Source organism: Mauremys mutica, chromosome 6, assembly GCF_020497125.1.
Source record: "Mauremys mutica isolate MM-2020 ecotype Southern chromosome 6, ASM2049712v1, whole genome shotgun sequence".
Classification (NCBI taxonomy): Eukaryota; Metazoa; Chordata; order Testudines; family Geoemydidae; genus Mauremys; species Mauremys mutica.
Window position 1 is genome coordinate 122,820,376 of NC_059077.1, and position 22,325 is coordinate 122,842,700.

Here is a 22,325-nt window from a genome sequence, read left to right on the forward strand (position 1 = left end):
CAATTGTGCAAAACCTCTGACATTTTGGGATTCACCAAGGCCACTAAGGTATTTGGTCACCATCTACCTTGAGTCTGGGAGTCATCCGCTGCCAGTTCTCCAGTGGAAACAAAGGGGGAGCGACCAGGGGCTGCTAACAGGGAGTTTCACAAGGGAGTTCTCCAGGTGAAGGAGGAGCAAATAGAGCATCTGTGGGGTAAGTGATTGTCTGTAGTGTGTGTTTGTTTGTTTTTGGGGGTTACTTGCTGTGTGCTGAGCTTGTGTTTGTCAGTCTGTTTGTTTGTTTGAAGGACAGTGTGCTCTGGCTGGCAGTTGGAGGCAGGTTTGAAAGCTCGAAGCCTCTGGTAATTGGCTGAGCCTTAATCAGTGGGCGGGGCATTCACTCAGGCCAGGGCTTTATAAAGCCGCGCACAAGCGACCAGGGGCTGCTAACAGGGAGTTTCGCAAGGGAGTTTAGAAGGGGAGTGGGAAGGGAGTGGGAGTCCCTCGCCAGCCCTAAACCCCTTCCTTGTAGTCCCCCTAAAACCTATAAACCGAACCACATTTCAAAACCCCTTTCTGTAAACCACCCTTCCATTAACTAGGAGACAATGCAGGCAGAAGCCCAGCAGCAGAGTGGGGGCTATCCAGTTTATTGCACTGACTGTCGCATGTATGATTACCTGCCCTGTGGGCGGGTGGCGTATGTGTGCAGTCGGTGCAAGGAGCTCCTGGCCCTCAGAGACCATGTACAGACTTTGGAGGCCAGGGTGGCGGAACTGGAGGAGCTAAGAGAGGCAGAGAGTTATGTTGATGAGGCTTTCCGGGACACTGTAGAATTGTCCCACCTCCGCTCAGACAGCCCCTGTGCTGTTGAGGAGGAAGAACGGCCCAGGGAAGCAGAGCAGTCAATGGGAGCAGAGGGAAACCTTCCCGTAGTCGGGACCCTCCTTCCAGATGGTGCTGGGGTTGCCTCTCGCACTGAGGTTGCCTCTCCGGGGGAGGGAACTCCAGTTTCTAGGAAAAGGCAGGTGTTAGTAATGGGAGATTCGATTATTAGACACGTAGATAGCTGGGTTTGTGATGACCAGGAGAACCGTATGGTGACTTGCCTGCCTGGTGCGAAGGTTGCGGATCTCTCGAGGCATCTAGACAGACTTATGTGTAGTGCTGGGGAGGAGCCAGTGGTCGTGGTACATGTAGATACCAATGACATAGGGAAGGGTAGGAGAGATGTCCTGGAAGCCAAATTTAGGCTGCTACGGAAGAGACTGAAATCCAGGACCTCTATGGTGGCATTCTCAGAAATGCTCCCAGTTCCACGCGCAGGGCCAGGTAGGCAGGCAGAGCTTCAGAGTCTCAATTCGTGGATGAGACGATGGTGTAGAGAGGAGGGGTTCACGTTCATTAGGAACTGGGGAAACTTCTGGGATGGGAGGAGCCTATACAGGAGAGATGGGCTCCACCTAAACCAAAGTGGAACCAGACTGCTGGCACTAAACCTTAAAAAGGTTGTAGAGCAGTTTTTAAACTAGGAGATGGGGGAAAGCCGACTGCTGCAGAGGAGCGTGTGGATCGGACACAGACTTCTCTTAGGGGAGAGTCTGATGATAGAGAATCTCCAGGTTATAGTCAGGAGCAGAGGATTGAAGAGTATAATGTCAGGGCCGGATCAGATGATAAACAGTCACATAAAAAAGAATCTGGCACATCAGAAAAAGGCAGGCTAATAAACAGGGACAAGTTTTTAAAGTGCTTGTACACAAATGCCAGAAGTCTAAATAATAAGATGGGTGAACTAGAGTGCCTTGTGATAAAGGAGGATATTGATATAATAGGCATCACAGAAACCTGGTGGACTGAGAGCAATCAATGGGACACAATCATTCCGGGGTACAAAATATATCGAAAGGACAGAATAGGTCGTGCAGGTGGAGGAGTGGCACTATATGTGAAAGAAAGTGTAGATTCAAATGAAGTAAAAATCTTAAGCAAATCTACATGTTCCATAGAATCTCTATGGATAGAAATTTCATGCTCTAGTAAAAATATAACATTAGGGATCTATTATCGAACACCTGACCAGGACAGTAATAGTGATGATGAAATGCTAAGGGAAATTAGAGAGGCTATCAAAATTAAGAACCCAATAATAGTGGGGGATTTCAGTTATCCTCATATTGACTGGGAACATTTCACTTCAGGACGAAATGCAGAGATAAAATTTCTCAATACTTTAAATGACTGCTTCATGGAGCAGCTGGTACGGGAACCCACAAGGGGAGAGGCAACTCTAGATTTAATCCTGAGTGGAGCGCAGGAGCTGGTCCAAGAGGTAACTATAGTAGGACCGCTTGGAAATAGTGACCATAATACAATAGCATTCAACATCCCTGTGGTGGGAAGAACACCTCAACTGCCCAACACTGTGGCATTTAATTTCAAAAGGGGGAACTATACAAAAATGAGGGGGTTAGTTAGACAAAAGTTAAAAGGTACAGTGACTAAAGTGAAATCCCTGCAAGTTGCATGGGCCCTTTTTAAAGACACCATAATAGAGGCCCAACTTCAATGTATACCCCAAATTAAGAAAAACAGTAAAAGAACTAAAAAAGAGCCACCGTGGCTTAACAACCATGTAAAAGAAGCAGTGAGAGATAAAAAGACTTCCTTTAAAAAGTGGAAGTCAAATCCTAGTGAGGCAAATAGAAAGGAGCACAAACACTGCCAACTTAAGTGCAAGAGTGTAATAAGAAAAGCCAAAGAGGAGTTTGAAGAACGGCTAGCCAAAAACTCCAAAGGTAATAACAAAACGGTTTTTTTAAGTACATCAGAAGCAGGAAGCCTGCTAAACAACCAGTGGGGCCCCTTGACGATCAAAATACAAAAGGAGCGCTTAAAGACGATAAAGTAATTGCGGAGAAATTAAATGGATTCTTTGCTTCAATCTTCACGGCTGAGGATGTTAGGGAGATTCCCAAACCTGAGCTGGTTTTTGTAGGTGACAAATCTGAGGAACTGTCAAAGATTGAAGTGTCACTAGAGGAGGTTTTGGAATTAATTGATAAACTCAACATTAACAAGTCACCGGGACCAGATGGCATTCACCCAAGAGTTCTGAAAGAACTCAAATGTGAAGTTGCGGAACTATTAACTATGGTTTGTAACCTGTCCTTTAAATCGGCTTCGGTACCCAATGACTGGAAGTTAGCTAATGTAACGCCAATATTTAAAAAGGGCTCTAGGGGTGATCCCGGCAATTACAGATCGGTAAGTCTAACGTCGGTACCGGGCAAATTAGTCGAAACAATAGTTAAGAATAAAATTGTCAGACACATAGAAAAACATAAACTGTTGAGCAATAGTCAACATGGTTTCTGTAAAGGGAAATCGTGTCTTACTAATCTATTAGAGTCAACAAACATGTGGACAAGGGGGATCCAGTGGACGTAGTGTACTTAGATTTCCAGAAAGCCTTTGACAGGGTCCCTCACCAAAGGCTCTTACCTAAATTAAGCTGTCATGGGATAAAAGGGAAGGTCCTTCCATGGATTGAAAACTGGTTAAAGGACAGGCAACAAAGGGTAGGAATTAATGGTAAATTCTCAGAATGGAGAGGGGTAACTAGTGGTGTTCCCCAAGGGTCAGTCCTAGGACCAATCCTATTCAATTTATTCATAAATGATCTGGAGAAAGGGGTAAACAGTGAGGTGGCAAAGTTTGCAGATGATACTAAACTACTCAAGATAGTTAAGACCAAAGCACTTAGTTTTGTGAGATCTTTTTGAAGTTCTTCACAAAGTGATTGGGCAACAAAATGGCAAATGAAATTTAATGTGGATAAATGTAAAGTAATGCACATTGGAAAAAATAACCCCAACTATACATACAACATGATGGGGGCTAATTTAGCTACAACGAGTCAGGAAAAAGATCTTGGAGTCATCGTGGATAGTTCTCTGAAGATGTCCACGCAGTGTGCAGAGGCGGTCAAAAAAGCAAACAGGATGTTAGGAATCATTCAAAAGGGGATAGAGAATAAGACTGAGAATATATTATTGCCCTTATATAAATCCATGGTACGCCCACATCTCGAATACTGTGTACAGATGTGGTCTCCTCACCTCAAAAAAGATATTCTAGCACTAGAAAAGGTTCAGAAAAGGGCAACTAAAATGATTAGGGGTTTAGAGAGGGTCCCATATGAGGAAAGATTAAAGAGGCTAGGACTCTTCAGCTTGGAAAAGAGAAGACTAAGGGGGGATATGATAGAGGTATATAAAATCATGAGTGATGTTGAGAAAGTGGATAAGGAAAAGTTATTTACTTATTCCCATAATACAAGAACTAGGGGGCACCAAATGAAATTAATAGGCAGCAAGTTTAAAACAAATAAAAGGAAGTTCTTCTTCTTGCAGCACACAGTCAACTTGTGGAACTCCTTACCTGAGGAGGTTGTGAAGACTAGGACTATAACAATGTTTAAAAGGGGACTGTATAAATTCATGGTGGCTAAGTCCATAAATGGCTATTAGCTAGGATGGGTAAGAATGGTGTCCCTAGCCTCTGTTCGTCAGAGGATGGAGATGGATGGCAGGAGAGAGATCACTTGATCATTGCCTGTTAGGTTCACTCCCTCCGGGGCACCTGGCATTGGCCACTGTCGGTAGACAGATACTGGGCTAGATGGACCTTTGGTCTGACCCGGTACGGCCGTTCTTATGTTCTTATGTTCTTATGAGGTGACCCACACTCAAACGGGCAGCATGCAACCATCATGAGCCATTGACCAGCAGGGGAATTGTAAAGAACAGATTTACAGTTCTGTAAAAGACAGTTGCACAAGCACCACACAATGGGGATTGCTCAACTCTATGACTCAGCTAGGCCCATCAGGACATGTCTGGGCCAGTATCTTTCCTGGGACATTAATTGAGTGTATAAAATAAGGGACAGTGACATCATGAGATAACTGCTCTCCTCCCCCACCTAAACTGAAGGCAACAATAATGATGGGAAGACAAAGACTTCAAACTGAGAAGGAAATTCAGCTTGTGTATTAAGATATGTAACCTGCTTGTGACATCCAGTGGGTTGGGAAAAGCTGTTTGATTCAAATCCTCCTTAGTCTAATAGAGTTTAGGATTTAGACTGTGATTTTACTTTTCATTTCTTAGGTAACTGTCTTTGACCTTTATGCCTACCACTTACACTCACTTAAAATCTGTCTTTCTGTAGTTAATAAACTTATTTTAATGTCTTATCTTTACCAGTGAGTTTGTCTAAATTCATGGGGAATTTGCTCAGATTACACAGGCTGGTGCACATCCACTATTCTTAGATGAAGTGGCAAACTAATTAATGAACCTGCATTGTTCAAGAGAAGGTCTTGAGCAGTGTAAAACAGTACATTTCTGGGGTGCAAGGCTGGGGGAATTTGCTGGTGTTTCTCTGTGAATGGTTCATGAGTGGCTTAGGGTATGGCTACACTGGCGATTTGCAGCGCTGGAAAGCCTCCACCAGCGCTGCAATTAGTAAGTGGCCACACCTGCAGGGCACTTCCAGCGCTGCAACTCCCTGGCTGCAGCGCTGGCCGTACACCTCACTCAGCATGGGGAATAAGGATTCCAGCGCTGGTGCTGCAGCGCTGGTCATCAAGTGTGGCCACACACCAGCGCTGTGATTGGCCTCCAGGGAATAAGGTGTATCCCAGAATGCTTTTATAAATTACTCTCTTTGTTTTGTTATGCAGCCTTTCTTTGTTTTGTTGTGAACGAGCTCCGATCGGAGCTCCGTTCTGTACCTGGCTGTAAACAATCAAATGAGAGGCAGGCAGGGAGGGAGAGTGAATGAAACAGAACGGAGCCGTTTGAACTGCTTATCTAAAAAAACAAACACTGATCACAGCAAACAGGAGCTATCTATACCTGGCTGTGAACGATCAAATGAGAGGCAGGCAGGAAGAGTGAATGAAACAGAACGGAGCCGATCGCTCCGTTGAACTGCTTATCTAAAAAAACAAACACTGATCACAGCAAACAGGCAGGCTGTTTGCAATTAGAGTTAAGACTAAGGGCTCATGAACATTTTGTGATTTTTCCAATCCAGGAAGCTAACACTCAGTGTTGGCTCCAAAAATCCACTCTCTCTATCTTCCCCGCTCCCTGTCACAGTACACCACCCTCCACCCCCCTCTTTTGAAAAGCACGTTGGTGCACTTGAATGCTGGGATAGCTGCCCATAATGCAGCACTCCCAACAGCGCTGCAAATGCTCCAAATGTGGCCACACACCAGCGCTGGTAGCTGTGAGTGTGGCCACACACCAGCGCTGCTCCTACACAGCTGGATGACCAGCGCTGCAAACTACCAGCGCTGCAAACCGTAAGTGTAGCCATACCCTCAGAGAGCATTCATGTAATTTAGCTGGGTGTTTCCCTGCTTTTTTTTTAACTAAGTGACCACAGCACCTGAAGAGGTTTGCTGCTAGTCACTAACAAAGCATTGAAAGAGACAGCCCAGGCTGGAGAGTTAAGGGGTGTGAGCAAGTGGGAATATTCTTGATGTGTTATGTGAATGCTGAGTGGGGAGTATTGACCTGGGAAGATAGCAGGGGAGTTGTGCTGGGACGGCTTGCCTTGGGGAAGGGAGCATACCTGAGCGTGTAACCTGAGACCCCCAGGAGAGGGGTAGGAGGCCAGGTAACACCTCTGCCTGGGAAACTGGAAAAAGGACAAAGGCTGGGGGAGGAGCCGGGGGGAGGCTGAGTGAGAGGCTGGAGGGAGTTTCAGTTTGGAGCTGGCTGGGAAATGGAGAGGGGTGCTCCGACAGGGCTTGGGCTTCCCAACGGGGCTGTGGCCTCCCTGGGGGCCCCACATGGACCTAACTAAAGGGGGTCCTGTTGTTTGTACCGGCAAGACCTGTTTTGGACTGTGTTCCTGTCATCTAAATAAATCTCTGTTTTACTGGCTGGCTAAGAGTCATGTCTGACTGCGAAGTGGGGGTGCAGGGCCCTCTGGCTTCCCCAGGACCCTGCCTGGGTGGACTCGCTGCGGGAAGCGCACGGAGGGGCAGAGGATGCTGAATGCTCCAAGGTCAGACCCAGGAAGGTGAAGCCATGTGAGCTTCTTGCCCTGAAGACAGTCTGCTCCAAGGGAGAGGAGGCTCCCCAAAGTCCTGACTGGCTTTGTGGGGAGCAGTTCCAGAGCATCGCCCGGGGACTCTGTGACAAGGGGGCACAGCGGTCCCACAGTTTCAGGATGTACCCCAGGTATCCCATCACAGCTTCACCCTGGCTTTGCCCAAACTGATTACTCCTTGCAGACTGACCTTAGTATCTTTCCAGCTCTGAATTCACCCCAAAATTGTCCTACTGCAGGGATCCTCATAGAGAAAATGGTGTTTGCTGCCTTTACAGAGACATTAAACACTCCAACTTGCTAGGTTGCTGGAAGCACACACTTTACTGAACTTACAGAGCACTGATGATTTATAATGAAAGCAAAGCAAGCTTATTAACCAAAGAACATGGATTAAGTGATACCAAATACGCAAGATAAAGGTAGAGCTGGTTACAAGCAAATAAAAGTGAAAATATGAATCTAAAAGTCTAAAACTTAATCTAGCAAGATACACAGTCTTTATTCAAGGCAGTTTCTCTCATCCACAGTCGCCTTTCCAGCTTTTGCTGGCCAGGACTCATCAGAGAGATCAAATCATGTGGTTTCTTTGTCTCCTAAGGTAAAAGATAAAGATGGAATCTCTCTCTGTTCCTTATATCCCTGAAGGGATGTCTTTCAAGTCAGAAAGGCCTCCTGGGAATTCAGTCTCCTACATCTCTCTGGGGTGCAGGTAGGGTGACCAGATGTCCTGATTTTATAGGGATAGCCCCGATATTTGGGGCTTTTTCTTATATAGACTCCTATTACGCCCCACCCCCATCCCAATTTTTCACACTTGCTATCTGGTCACCCTGGGTGCAGGAGCCATGTTAATTCTCTGTCTCTCCAGTTCAGGATCAGAATAAATCCCGCTGGTTTAGCTTGATGGCTCTGTGTATTGCTGACATGGAAATTAAGGTAAACCCACATTTCTTTGTCTAGGACAGACCTGTTTATCACCTGGGCTAGGCTGTCTGGCTGAAACATGTTCTAGTAACATCATACTGAGGGAATTCATAATTGCACATATACCGTTAACACATGCATTTTGCAATGATATTCATAATCAGCATCTTACTAGCTTTCATATGCCTCACAAGGCTTATTTTGGACACCTATTATTGCAGTAGTGCAAAGGGTGTGAGTACAGGGGTGCCTCGGACATTTATGATAGCAGGTTGTGACTCACCTTGGATTTAGCAGAGCTGGGTATCCAGCCCTTCTTTGGGCTTTGCAAAGGGAATTAAAACCAATAGTAAAAGATTCTATAGCCATATAAATAAGAAGAAAACAAAGAAAGAAGAAGTGGGACCGCTAAACACTGAGGATGGAATGGAGGTTAAGGATAATCTAGGCGTGGCCCAATATCTAAATAAATACTTTGCCTCAGTCTTTAATAAGGCTAATGAGGAGCTTAGGGTTAATGGTAGGATGACAAATGGGAACGAGGCTATGGAGGTAGATATTACCACATCCGAGGTAGAAGCCAAACTCGAACAGCTTAATGGGACAAAATCGGAGGGCCCAGATAATCTTCATCCAAGAATATTAAAGAAACTGGCACATGAAATTGCAAGCCCATTAGCAAGAATTTTTATGAATCAGTAAACTCAGGAGTTGTACCGTACGACTGGAGAATTGCTAACATAGTTCCTGTTTTTAAGAAAGTGAAAAAATGTGATCTGAGTAACTATAGGCCTGTTAGTTTGATATCTGTAGTATGTAAGGTCTTGGAAAATTTTTTGAAGGAAAAAGTAGTAAAGGACATGCAGGTCAATGGTAATTGGGACAAAATACAACATGGTTTACAAAAGGTAGATTGTGCCAAACCAACCTGATCTCCTTCTTTGAGAGGGTAACAGATTTTTTAGACAAAGGAAACACAGTGGATCTAATTTACCTCAATTTCAGTAAGGCATTTGACACGGTTCCACATGGGGAATTATTAGTTAAATTGGAAAAGATGGGGATCAATATGAAAATTGAAAGGTGGATAAGGAACTGGTTAAAGGGGAGACTACAATGGGTCGTACTGAAAGGTGAACTGTCAGGCTGGAAGGAGGTTACTAGTGGAGTTCCTCAGGGATCAGTTTTGGGGCCAATCTTATTTAACCTTTTTATTACTGACCTTGGCACAAAAAGCGGGAATGTGCTAATAAAGTTTGCGGATGACACAAAGCTGGGAGGTATTGCTAACACAAAGAAGGACCGGGATATCATACAGGAAGATTTGGATGACCTTGTAAACTGGAGTAATAGTAATAGGATGAAATTTAATAGTGAAAAGTTCAAGGTCATGCATTTAGGGATTAATAACAAGAATTTTAGTTATAAATTGGGGACACATCAGTTGGAAGTAACCTCGGTGTATTGGTTGATCACAGGATGACTATGAGCCGCCAATGTGATATGGCTGTTAAAAAAGCTAATGCGGTTTTAGGATGCATCAGGCGAGGTATTTCCAGCAAAGATAAGGAGGTGTTAGTACCGTTATACAAGGCACTGGTGAGACCTCATCTGGAATACTGTGTGTAGTTCTGGTCTCCCATGTCTAAGAAGGATGAATTCAAACTGGAACAGGTACAGAGAAGGGCTACTAGGATGATGCGAGGAATGGAAAACCTGTCTTATGAAAGGAGACTCAAAGAGCTGGGCTTGTTTAGCCTAACCAAAAGAAGATTGAGGGGGGATATGATTGCTCTTTATAAATATATCAGAGGATTAATATTAGGGAGGGAGAGGAATTATTTAAGCTTAGTACCAATGTGGACACAAGAACAAATGGATATAAACTAGACACTAGGAAGTTTAGACTTGAAATTAGACGAAGGTTTCTAACCATTAGAGGAGTGAAGTTCTGGAACATCCTTCCAGGGGAAGGAATGGGGGCAAAAGACATAGCTGGCTTCAAGACTAAGCTTGATAAGTTTATGGAGGGGATGGTATGATGGGATAGCCTAATTTTGGCAATTAATTTGGCAATTGATCTTTGATTATCAGCAGGTAAGTATGCCCAGTGGTCTGTGATGGGATGTCAGATGGGTGGGATCTGAGTTACTACAGAGAATTCTTTCCTGGGTGCTGGCTGGTGAGTCTTGTCCACATGCTCAGGGTTTAACTGATCGCCATATTTGGGGTCGGGAAGGAATTTTCCTCCAGGGCAGATTGGCAGAGGCCCTGGAGGTTTTTCGCCTTCCTCTGCAGCATGGGGCACGGGTCACTTGCTGAAGGATTCTCTGCACCTTGAGGTCTTCAAACCACAATTTGAGGACTTCAATAACTCAGACATAGGTTAGGGGTTTGTTATAGAAGTGGATGGGTGAGATTGTGTGGCCTGCATTGTGCAGGAGGTCAGACTAGGTGATCATAATGGTCCCTTCTGACCTTAAAGTCTATGAGTCTATAAGCATTAATGGTCTGTGGGCAGAGGTATTGTCGGGGCTCAATGATTTTGGTTGGTTGGTTTTTTGTTTTGAGGGCATGAAGCAGCTGCTGGCTTTCATTTGATTGTGTTTTAACTTTAGACAAAGGTGCCTGCAGCTCAGGACAGCCACTTTGTTGTACGTGCTGTAAATTGAGAGACTGTATTGTAGTAGCACCTGGGGGGTCTCACTTAAAATCTGACCTTGCTGGGCTTGCCACTGTAGACACTAAGGTCCAGGTTTTTAAAGGTATTTAGGGGTTGCTGCAATCAGCGCTACAATGTCTAACTGATTTAGGAGCCTAAATCTTCTTTTCAAAAGGGATTTAAGCACTTGGGAGCCTAATTCCCATAGGCTGTCAATGGCATTTTGGCTCCGAAGTGTCTAGGCATTGCAACATTCTGCACAACAATGGCTAAATACCATTAGAAATCTGGGTCTAAGACTATTCCTGCCCCCAAAGTTTACAGTCTAAACCAAGATAAGAGGCATCAAGTGGGTGCAACAGGCAATTGGAAGGGAACAGTCACAGGATCACAGGGTCACACTTCAAAGTGCTATAAATTGCCTCCTTGGTCTGCTGAACAGCCAGATGTCGTGGCAACTGGCATCTGATGGAGTACAGAGCCATTCTGATGATGCTCGCTCTTTACTGAGAACTCTCCCCATGTCCAGGGCCAGGAGGACCTGTCTTGCTGGCTTTGCACCACCAGGGGATTCAGTTTCACCAAGGGAATCTCAGGTGGCCAGAACAGTATAAAGCAACTGGAGTAGACAGGATCCATCCCACATTGTTGCAAAGGACAAGAGTCTGTGATTGGTATCAAGACAGGTTTAAAAATTAGGCCAAGCTTAAGACTTTTACTGAAGCAATTTCATAATGTGCTCCGTCCAATCAGCCTCAAACTGTACTACACAGTTGCCTCCAGGACCAAATACTCTTTCAAAAGCCTATACACATAGCGAGAACTTTCATTTTACTGTAATGTTATTTCAACTCTACAGAATGTGTGGCCAAAACGGGGATGATCTTGCTCTGTGGAGAGATCACTTCCAAAGCTGTAGTGGATTACCAGCAAATTGTGCGAGAGACCCTCAAGAGGATAGGCTATGATGACTCTTCAAAAGGTGAGTTATGTACTTGCTTCCTGGTTCATAGCCAGTTCTGTAACAGTCCTCAGTGAAATAACATCATGGGTGACTCTGATCCTGCAGGAGGAAAAAAGATAATATAAATATGGATGTGTATTGGATGTGGCCTTGAGTCGACATGTCACTCAGAAATTGATTGTTAGAAGTGCTGAACCCCCACCATTCCCAATGAAGTAGTGGAACTGGAGCTTGCACAAATGACAGGATGCTTAGGCATGGAATATGGCTTGTCTGCAGGCAAATGGCTTATTATAAAAACAGGAGAATTGGTCTTGGTTTGAGTAATCTGTGAGACTTGAAGTTCATGCACAAGGGAATTCTTCAATATTCCTCCTAATGTAGTTGCTACAATGGGTTCCTGCAGCAGTGAATCCCCTATGTGACTACTCTACGTCAGCATTTCCCTGAATTCATCTCAGATATACTTTTGTCCAGTTTCATCAAGTGCCCTTTACAAGAGACAATGAATAAAAGCCCTGCTTCCTTTCACAACACACTTCAAACTTTCCTACTTAAATGACTTTAGGCATTGGCATTTGTCCACTAATAACAGAATATGGACAATGTCTCTGGTTGCATGACCTATGGGATAGAATCTAACACCTCATGAAAAGCATGAGCTTCTGCTAATTAGCCTAAACGACCAGAATAGCTTGGGGACTGTAATGTGCAAATATTTATACATGGCCTACCCACTGGAGGGAGACAAAGCCAAGCTGCTGGCAAAAGGTTAATTCCTACACTTTGTGTTTGTAACCCAAATGCCTCAAATCTTCAGCCAACTTTATTTTGTTCTATCTGTGAAGTGACGCTTTTATAGCTGACTTATTTCTGAAAACAAACAAAAGAAGAATATTGTGGTATCATTCGCTTCCACTTCTCTTCACCAGGATTAGACTATAAGACTTGTACAGTGCTGGTAGCTCTAGAACAACAGTGTGAAGAAATCAAACATGCTGTCTCCCATGGCAAGAGTGACGATGACATTGGAGCTGGGGACCAGGTAAAGTGTCTTTATTTTAAACATTTAGAGCCCAATCCAATATACATTAAAAAAAAAAGACTAGACAGTGTACACGGTAGATAATTAAAGCATGTGGGTTTGAACTAAATATTGTGTACATGATTAATAACAAGGCCAAGAAAACCTGGCCCGTATTGGTTTCAACAAGTGCTGCCTTCACATATCCAACGACTTTAAAGGCTAAAGCTACAACTAAACATTTTGTTATGGCAGGTGTCATCAGGTGGCGCTGTTAGTCTTTCAAGTTCTTAGTGTGAGCAAATTTTGATTCTTAAAAGGACATGCTATGGTGTTTGGGGTTATGGATGGTTGTGTGTACAGGTGGCTTTGGGAGCGGGTGTGGAGCTGTGCAAACAACAGGAGTTCACTCATTTTCTTGGTCTCTGATTAGAGTGGGTTCTTGATGAGATGGAGTTATTTCTTGGGAACCAGGCAATGCTGTTGGTATGAGATTCCTGGAAGAAGGGATTACACTGGTCGGCTGTTTGATCTCAAGACTGGTGTATGTGTAAAGAAGCAAGTGACACTACACCCAGACTCCATGTCACAGATGCCTGTTCCCATGAACAGAAAATGGAAATAAATGCCTTGGAATTATGTTTTATTTTCTGTTGCCTCAATGCAGGGTTTGATGTTTGGTTATGCCACTGATGAAACTGAGGAATGCATGCCTCTAACAATCCTACTTGCACACAAACTTAATGCAAAGATTAAAGCCCTGGAGAGGAATGGAACATGGCCCTGGATTAGACCAGATGGGAAAACACAGGTTAGTAAATAATATGGATTATAAATCAGATTTAAAAAGGGCTGTGCCCCTTAACTTGCACAATTGATTTTAGACCCGATTCACGTTCTTCAAGAAATGAAGGAACAGCTGGTGTGGCAGTGGCATGAATTCTGTGTGCTTGAATGGATTAGATTAGACTGGCCAGGAGATGGCATTTTCATATCCACTGCACAGATGGCCTGGTCCACACTGTCCTGCCAGTGCCTCAGTCATGACTCTTGGGACCAACATAAGGAGTGAGAGGAACATATTTGTCTCCCTGGACACTAACATGATCAGTTAGTACCAGCTAGGATGGTGTTTTTTGTGGTATGGACATGTTTTGTGAGGCAACTGGACTGGGACAACCCACTTACTTCTCTCAGGCCCCCAGATCTTTTAGTCAGTGCTGCCACAGGCTACATTTGAAGCAATGACCTAGAAGTCACAGGCTGCATATCTGGTTAGTCATCCCCTTAGCCTTCCAGTACTGTCATAAGTGGGTTTGCTAACTGAGTGGTTAGAGTTAACTGTCTTACTAGGGAGAAAATGTAATGTACATATGTTCTCACAAGGCAGAGGAGAACTGAATGGGGGGTGGGAATTGGAAGTGTGGGAAATTGTTGGAGGAGAGGGCGGATTATGTTTAACGTCACTGGTTCATTGGTGGTGAGTTAAGTTGCATTGTACTATTGCACTTTGGGATATTACTGGGAATGGATTGTTGTCATGGGTTAAGAAAATCATATGGATACATGACTTTTTTAGCACTTGAATCAATCCAAAAATTGGTTTGGCAGGTTTCTTTCATGTTATGAGAAAGTGTTGGCATGTAGGCACTCATATACATGCAAACTGCAGGGAAGGGAAGGATGCAGGTAATAGATGACAAAGGAATTTTGGTAAGAGACTGATCTTGATTTCCTGAGCAATCGCCTGACTTAAGTCAGGGTTTCACTAATGTCTTGTTTAGGGCTGTCAGGCAATTAAAAAAATTAATTGTGATTAATTGCGCAAATAATCGCACTGTTAAACAATAATAGGATACCATTTATTTAAATATTTTTGGATCTTTTCTACATTTTCAAATATATTGATTTCAATTACAACACAGAATACAAAGTGTACTGTGCTCACTTTATATTTATTTTTATTACAAATATTTGTGCTGTAACAACAAAAGTAATAGTATTTTTTCAATTCACCTTATACAAGTACTGTAATGCAAGCTCTTTATCACGAAAGTTGAACTTACAAATGTAGAATTATGTACAAAAAAACCCTGCATTCAAAAATAAAAGAAGCCAGCAGCAGTATCTTCCATAAATGTAAACAAACTTGTTTGTCTTAGCGATTGACTGAATAAGAAGTAGGACTGAGTGGACTTGTAGGCTCTAAAGTTTCACATTGTTTTGTTTTTGAGTGCAGTTATGTAACAAAAAAAATCTACATTTGTAAGTTGCACTTTCACAATAAAGAGATTGCATTATGGTACTTGTATGAGGTGAATTGAAAAATATTATTTCTTTGGTTATCATTTTTCCAGTGAAAATATTTGTAATAAAAATAATAATATAAAGTGAGCACTGTACACTTTGTATTCTGTGTTGTAATTTAAATCAACATATTTGAAAATGTAGGAAAACATCCAAAAATAGTTAATAAATTTCAGTTGGTATTCTGTTGTTTAACAGTAGGGTTAAAACTGCGATTAATTACAATTAATTTTTTTAATTGCAATTAATTTTTTTTAGTTAATCGCGTAAGTTAACTGCGATTAATCGACAGCCCTAGTCTTATTCCACTGTCATAAGGCAGGAGTCAGTAGCCACGAACACCAGCACCTATCCCTAAATTGGAATCGAGTCACACTGATCACTGCCGTGTATCACCAATGATTAGAGTCTACATACTGTAACTAGGAAGAAGCAGTGGAATGAAGGCAAAGCAGAGATGTAGGCCAAATTCCAAGAGGTGCTAAGCGTTTGCAACTTGGTTTGATTTCAGTGTGAAATGCCGGTGTACAGCGCCTCTCGGCAGTTCAGTGTTTAGAATTAACTTCTTCCAAAAAGGGTAATTTAACCATAGCTGGAGTGTCAGTATTTTAAATTCCTTTCCCTTCGCACTTTAGCCTGCCCCATCTGTGAATGACCTTAATGCTTGTTGGCTGGGATCTCAAGCTCTTGTTTTTCATTATAATTACCGGTACTTTGTTTCTCTGTAGCCAACTAGAGATGAGTGTATGCTTCTGTAGTGCTCCTTCTTTATTTTAATTAGATAGTGGTTTATTTTTGGCATTTTTGAGGTCTGTATTTCCATCTCAGCGTCACCACTAATAATCTAGCATCCAGTCCTTCTTCTAATCAGATTTCACCAAATTCTGTTCCTTCTGCTATTAGAGGGAAATATGAAGTTGTTTTAATTGTCCATTTGGGTTTGATGCCCCTCCTGGTCAGGGAATATTGGATTTGAATTTCCATGGCTGATTTTTAGGTCACAATGGAATACAAGGAAAAGGATGGAGCAGTGGAGCCCATCCGTGTACACACATTGGTGATCTCTGTTCATCATGCACCCGATATGCCTGTACAACAAATGCGGAAAGAACTAATGGAAAAAGTTGTCAAAGAAGTGATTCCAGCAAAATATCTAGATGAGAACACAATCTATCATCTCCTTCCAAGTGAAGTGTTTATAGAAGGTGGTCCTAAGGTATGGTACTTTGAAAGATTTTTAATATAAATAGACTGAGATTACATTCTGCGATGTCCTTTCTAAATGTTCTCCCTCAAAACAATTAAATGTACTGATTTAGTGAAACAATACAAGTCTCAACTACATTTTTAAGGAAACTTGGTCACTTCTGCTTATACTCAGTCATCAGGAGGATGTGAGGAAGCTAGCATCCACACTGATCCTATAATTGTTTGGCCAATCAAGAATGGATATGTAGAGATTCTTGAATCTTTATCAATGACAAAATATACTTCAATCATTACAGAAAGTTGAACATTATGTTAAACAAACTGACTCTTAAATTTCTTGCTAAAATTCTTGACTCAAAGCACTTGAGTTGATTTCACAATACCTATAACGCTTAGCACTTAGAGTAATTTGTATGGTTAATGCTATTCGGATGGCTGTGCAATTTAAGATTGAGACACAATGTATTAATCCTCACCGTACATCAGAACCTGGAATTAGTTCAGTGTTTCAGTTACCCACACGGAGCTTGATTTTGATTGGCACTTACATGGGCGTGCAGTAGGGAGAAGAAAATAAAAAACCTCTTCCCTACCTTATACAAGTGGTGTAACAAATGGCCAAATTCAGGTGAGTACTGGACTGCCATAGAGATACTCCCCACAGTGATAACAATTCCCCAGAGGGGCTGGGGAGTAAATAATGCCAGTGTTCCTTCCCCCTTTTCTCCAGGCATCTTGCTACATAGGTGGGAACTATGTGCACCTCTTAAACGGGGGGTTGAAGTTCATGCACCCCCGTGTGCACTGGATGGCATTGTGCCTGGGAGTCAGATGACCTGTGCTGGAGTGGTGCAGCTCCCCACTGGGGCAGTGCCTGCAAGGTACAATCTAGTCAACGGTGTACAGATTTCACTAGATAACTAAAGGCAAATCCTGACTAGCCTTTTGCCTTATTTAGTGAAGTTGAGTTTTACTGTAAACCACTGCTCTTTCCCCTTGAAAGGGTGAATAATCTCACAAAGTGTCACTAAACATGTTCAGTGGCCAGCAGTTCCAACATTATGCTCCATGCTGGATATGGGAAATGACAAAGGGAATAGGTTTTACTGTGTCTTTCAAAAATGGGCTGTGTTCATATCAATCTTTTAGAGTTACTACAGTACAAACTGTGGCACATCCTACGTAAAATTCCACCTTACCCACGTAGGCTACATCAAATAACGGCCTAGAAAGAGACAGATAGCAACCCATTGATTGGGCTTATTTTGTTTCTGACATAAACACAAGCAATTAATCCATAGTGGTGTTGGAATTCATTTATACACAGAGCCTGGGTTTGTCAAGTCAACGTGTAATTGTTTGCCCTACAGGGTGATGCTGGACTGACTGGCCGAAAGATCATTGTTGATACTTATGGAGGCTGGGGAGCCCACGGAGGAGGTGCTTTCTCTGGGAAAGATCCTTCCAAAGCTGATCGCTCAGCAGCATATGCAGCTCGCTGGGTTGCAAAATCCCTAGTGAAAGCTGGTCTCTGTAGAAGAGTATTGATCCAGGTAAGAAGGGTAAAATCAAGAGCAAGCATACCCTGCTAAACACATTATAAATAGTTCTCTTAGCCATCTCTATACTTCAGGCTGCCTAACACTTTGAATGATAAGACCGTGTTTTCAGTTGCTTATACTTTTGCCAGAGTTAAACCATTTGGGTTGAAGTTTTTCATTCTGGGTGTAGGTTTCAGACTGATTTTTTTTGGTAAGTTTCAGCAAAAAATGTTCAGTTATTGCCAAGAATGAGGGTGAAGAAGAATGCTGTTTGGCCCATTTAAAATGCTTAGCTTTAATGAGAAACTCTGGCACCTCAATGATTTGGAGAAAGGGCTTGAAATTTGGTGGGGGTCACCCTGGTGTCAGTGTGCCTCCTGTGGTCCCTGTGAAAACCCAAATTTGGACAAGTTACAAGCCTCTGAAAAATCACAGTTTGCACATCCTCAGTGGAGATGTTAGAGGCTGGCAGCTACATTTTATGAGGATTCCATCTGCACTGAGCATGCTCTATCCCCACATAGCTCCTGCATGCTGATTGGACTGTATATGTGCCATCCCCAGAGCCAGAGCATGCCCCATTCCAGGGCCATGGTGGCTGAGCAGGATTTAGCTTGCAATGGCTTTTCTTGGCTGCTGGAGACCACTGTGGTGGCAGGTATTGGAACTGAGCAAGGAGACCTTCTTTCTATAGTCTTAATGCCCCCTATTGCCACCCAGAAAGCTTGGGGGAGGCAGCCTGATTACAGTGCAGAAGGATAAGGAGCAGAGGGAGGAGAGGAAGGCTGAAAGCAACAAAAGCTGTGGGATGAGGGTTGAAATAGTAGAAAACCAGGTCTGGAACAAGAGCTGAAGAAAAGTGGGATAGTCAACATGTTGGGGTCACAGGGACAAAGAGTCTGACCACTAGAGAGAACATCCTACCCCCAGAACCTGTAACTGAACCCAGAGTTGCTGATTCTCTAGCAAATAACTGTGAACCCCACTGGTACAGTGTCTCTTCCTTGCCCCCCACCTTCCAGTGGCTGGTCCACACAGGACTACTAGGCTGTGCTTCTCTACCCATTACCTCAGAAGGCAAAAATCTAAATGTCTCAGCCCTGCTCGTGACCCATATGAGAGTCAATATGGTTCCACATGATAAAAATTTGGTTTTTTCAGATTGTTTTTTACGAAAATACAAATTACATCCCCAAAATGACAGGAAAAGAATGTTAAGGTTGCAAAGTCAAGCATTCCAAAATTAGGAAATGCCAGAATGAAGGCTGCCTGTGCAACCTTATTTGGTTTCCTTGGTCATATGCATGATTATGATATCGTGTGATCATGTTTGCAGTATTGTTGTAGCTGTGTTAGCCCCAGGATATTAGAGAGACAAGGTAGGTGAAGTAATATCTTTTATTGGACCAACTTCTGTGGTGAGAGAAGTTGGTGCAATAAAAGATATTACTTCATCCACCTTGTTTCTCTAGTATGTAATCATGTAATTTAACTATTTTCCACTGGACCCCCTAGCCCCATCACTACAAAGGATAGATGGTGTTTAGGAAATTAATCAGGCTCTGTAATGAATAAGGCTTTTGTCCTTAGGATTGGGGGCTCATTTGCTTCAGAAGTTGGAAGATATGTAGTGAATGAGGTAAAGAATTACTGGCAGAGGAAAGATGGTCTTATGGCAAAGACAATCAAATGCTGTCCTGAAGAACTGGATTCTGTCCCTGCCCCTCTAAAGAGTTCCTGTGGTGCTGGGCAACTCACTTCAACCAAATCATTCACAGGTGGCCACTGATTATCTTCCACATTTCTTGATTGCCCCACTTAAGAATCTACTACTGCAATGAAAGTCAATGGGAGCTCTGCTCTGAAAAATTAGCCCTTAAGCATCTGTAGCTGGGTTCCCAACATTAGTAAACATTGAAAAGGTTGGCCTTAATCCATCCCAGTTTCTCCTCTGTAACATGGGAACAACACCATTTTATCTCATAGGGTGTTGTGAAGATAACTGTATTTATGTTGGTGAAGCACTCAGATACTTCAGCGAGTAAATTTATGATTGTGTAACTAGTGCAGGCTTTGGAGGGTGGGCAATAAATAAGGGTAAGATTATGCCACGGAAGTCATGGATTACGTGACTTTCTGAGACCTCTGTAACATTTTCCAGCCTCGGCGTGGTCAGCTGATGGGGGCCCTGGAGCTCTGAGCTACCAAGGGTGGTGGGGGGACCCTGGAGTTCTCTGCTGCTACAAGTGGTGGAGGAGGCCCCCTGCAGCTCCCAGTCACCACCGACAATGGGTGTTGGAACCCACCTTCTGCAGTGGGTCTAGGCTCTCATCCCTCCCTGCTTGGGCTTCGGTTCTCCTTCCCCCTCCCCCTCTCCTCAGTTTTGTCTTGGTTATTTTTAGCAAAAATCAGAGACAGGTCATGGGCTTCTATGATTTTTTGTTTATTGTCCGTGACCTGTCCCTGACTTTTACTAAAAATAACCATGACAAAATCTTAACCTGAGCAATAAATAGTGCAGGGGGAGGGGGAGGTGGGCGTACATAGAAAGATGAGGACAAAAGATTATTCACTAAGTGAGCGCCATCCATCCTGTGCACTTTATTGGGCAGAGGTCCGGGGGAAAAAATTGTACGTGATCATGGAATTAAAGAGTATTGTAATGCATGTGCCCGGGGGGCTGAATTAAGGTTGCTTGAGCATTTCCTAGCCTGTACATGCTTGACTTTGCAATCATCACTTCAAACGTGTTTTTTATACAATAGAACTCTATTGCAGTAGTAACACTGCATTGTTATACGGAAGAGACAAAGCCATGAGTTGAATGAGTGCGGAGAAAAATATTTGCACTCAGAGGCAAGAGCTCAGTCTCATTCCCTGCACCTTGCATGCCTTGCCTCGTTTCTGTACAGTTACATTAAATTCTGTTTCCCTTCCTTATGCATGAATCCTTGGGGCCTGTAGCTTTTGGGTGGTGCTCTGATGAGTTGCCTGACCCTCATACAGATAGTACCACATAAGGCCATGACTGGGCCCAAAACTAATACAAAACAAATAAAACATGACGACTGTCTAGGCAGCATGCAATACCAGCAAGTATGCATAATTGTTCTGGGTGACTGCTGTGTATCAGCTTTCATTCAGCACACTACAGCCTTATATACATTAGAGGGCAGAGCTGTTCCACAGTTAAACACTTGAGCTGAGGTTTCATAGCACCCGTGGTTCCTGCAATGACCTGATAATGACTAATAATGACACAGCACCTAGAGGTCCCAATTAGGAACAGGGCCCTGTTCTGCTAGGCACTGTACACACATGATAGGTAAAGGGTGAAGAGAGGGGAAAGAATGCAGCATTGGCCTAACATTCTTGACTTTAGTGGGAGTGCAGAAGGCCAATGCTACATGTGTTTGGAAAGGCCACCCCTAATGAGGCAGGTGTCAGGGAAGGAGGAGAGGCAAGGGGGATTAGTACATTGAAAACTAGGGCGACAGTGGATATAAACAGTAGAGGTAAGGAATAGCGATGGGGAGAGAGGATGGAGAAGAGCACAGAAGTACAACTGGCAGCTAAGGTCTTGAGAAGTAGTGGGTAGTTGGTGCAAACAGTCAATCAGAGGAAGGAAATTATCAATAAGACACTGAAATGAGTGGTATCACTGTCATGGGGCTGTTGTGTTGTAGTAAGAGTCTCTGCCAGCTGAACTGACTCTGCTCTGGAAATTATTTCCATGCTAACCAATTTTTGTGGAAAATCGGTGCAATGTATAGAGACAAAGTACACTTAGCTATTGTTCTGTCTGTGACAACTATCCCATAATTCCAGACACAATAGCTGCAGCAAGTGCATCGCAGACACGTAGCATGACAGAAGGCTCATGCTAGACAGAAATTCCATGTACGGGAATACATAAAGGTGCAATTATATAGGTGTACAAAGATCTAATAGTTTTGTAGGTTGCAATCAAACAATGTTATCATGGGAAAGTAAAGCACCAAAAGTGAAAATTGCCAAGTCAAGGTTGCCCTTTTGCCTCGCTTTTTTACTTATGAAATATCAGGATTGTCAAATCAGTTTTTCCTGTTTTATTCGTGGTTTTCCTCTTGGGACACAGAGAGTTGAGTTTTGAGCTCTCTTGGCAACAGGGGAAGGAGGTGTTGACTCTTCAGCAGAAGGGCTATCCTTGGAAGTGTTTGAGTTCAGGTAGCCAGTCAGAAGGATTCTGATAGGCTGAGTAGAAAGCACTTCCCCTCTTAATTTTTCTGGTTTCACCTGCATAGCATTTCTTTCAAATATTTGCCCAGTCAAGCATAGTCTTCCAATCAAACAGGATAGTTGAGTTAAATTTCTAATGTAAACAAACAGAAACAACAAATCTTCCCAGCTTCACTTATACATCATAAGGAAGCAAAAAGGCGCACCCATTTTCCCCATGGTAGAGCCCCTTCCAAGTCCTAGTTCCAAGTCCTAGTTCAGGGTAAGATGGTAGGTCCTATGGACTCCAGCAACACTGGTCCAATACTAGCTGTTTGACTGGGGGAAGGTTCCAGACCACAATACAGCAGGAGCATG

The 22,325-nt window shown here is 43.3% G+C and overlaps 1 protein-coding gene across 1 annotated transcript in view; it reads left to right on the plus strand.

The window, feature by feature from the left end:
* The window catches only part of LOC123372980 (S-adenosylmethionine synthase-like), a 34,827-nt gene that overhangs the window by 6,748 nt on the left and 5,754 nt on the right, over positions 1-22,325 (plus strand). The window contains exons 3-7 of the mRNA XM_045021692.1: positions 11,565-11,687; positions 12,602-12,714; positions 13,361-13,504; positions 15,998-16,216; positions 17,580-17,762. Of these exons, the coding sequence (XP_044877627.1) occupies positions 11,565-11,687; positions 12,602-12,714; positions 13,361-13,504; positions 15,998-16,216; positions 17,580-17,762 (782 nt within the window). The remainder of the gene's footprint in view (positions 1-11,564; positions 11,688-12,601; positions 12,715-13,360; positions 13,505-15,997; positions 16,217-17,579; positions 17,763-22,325) is intronic.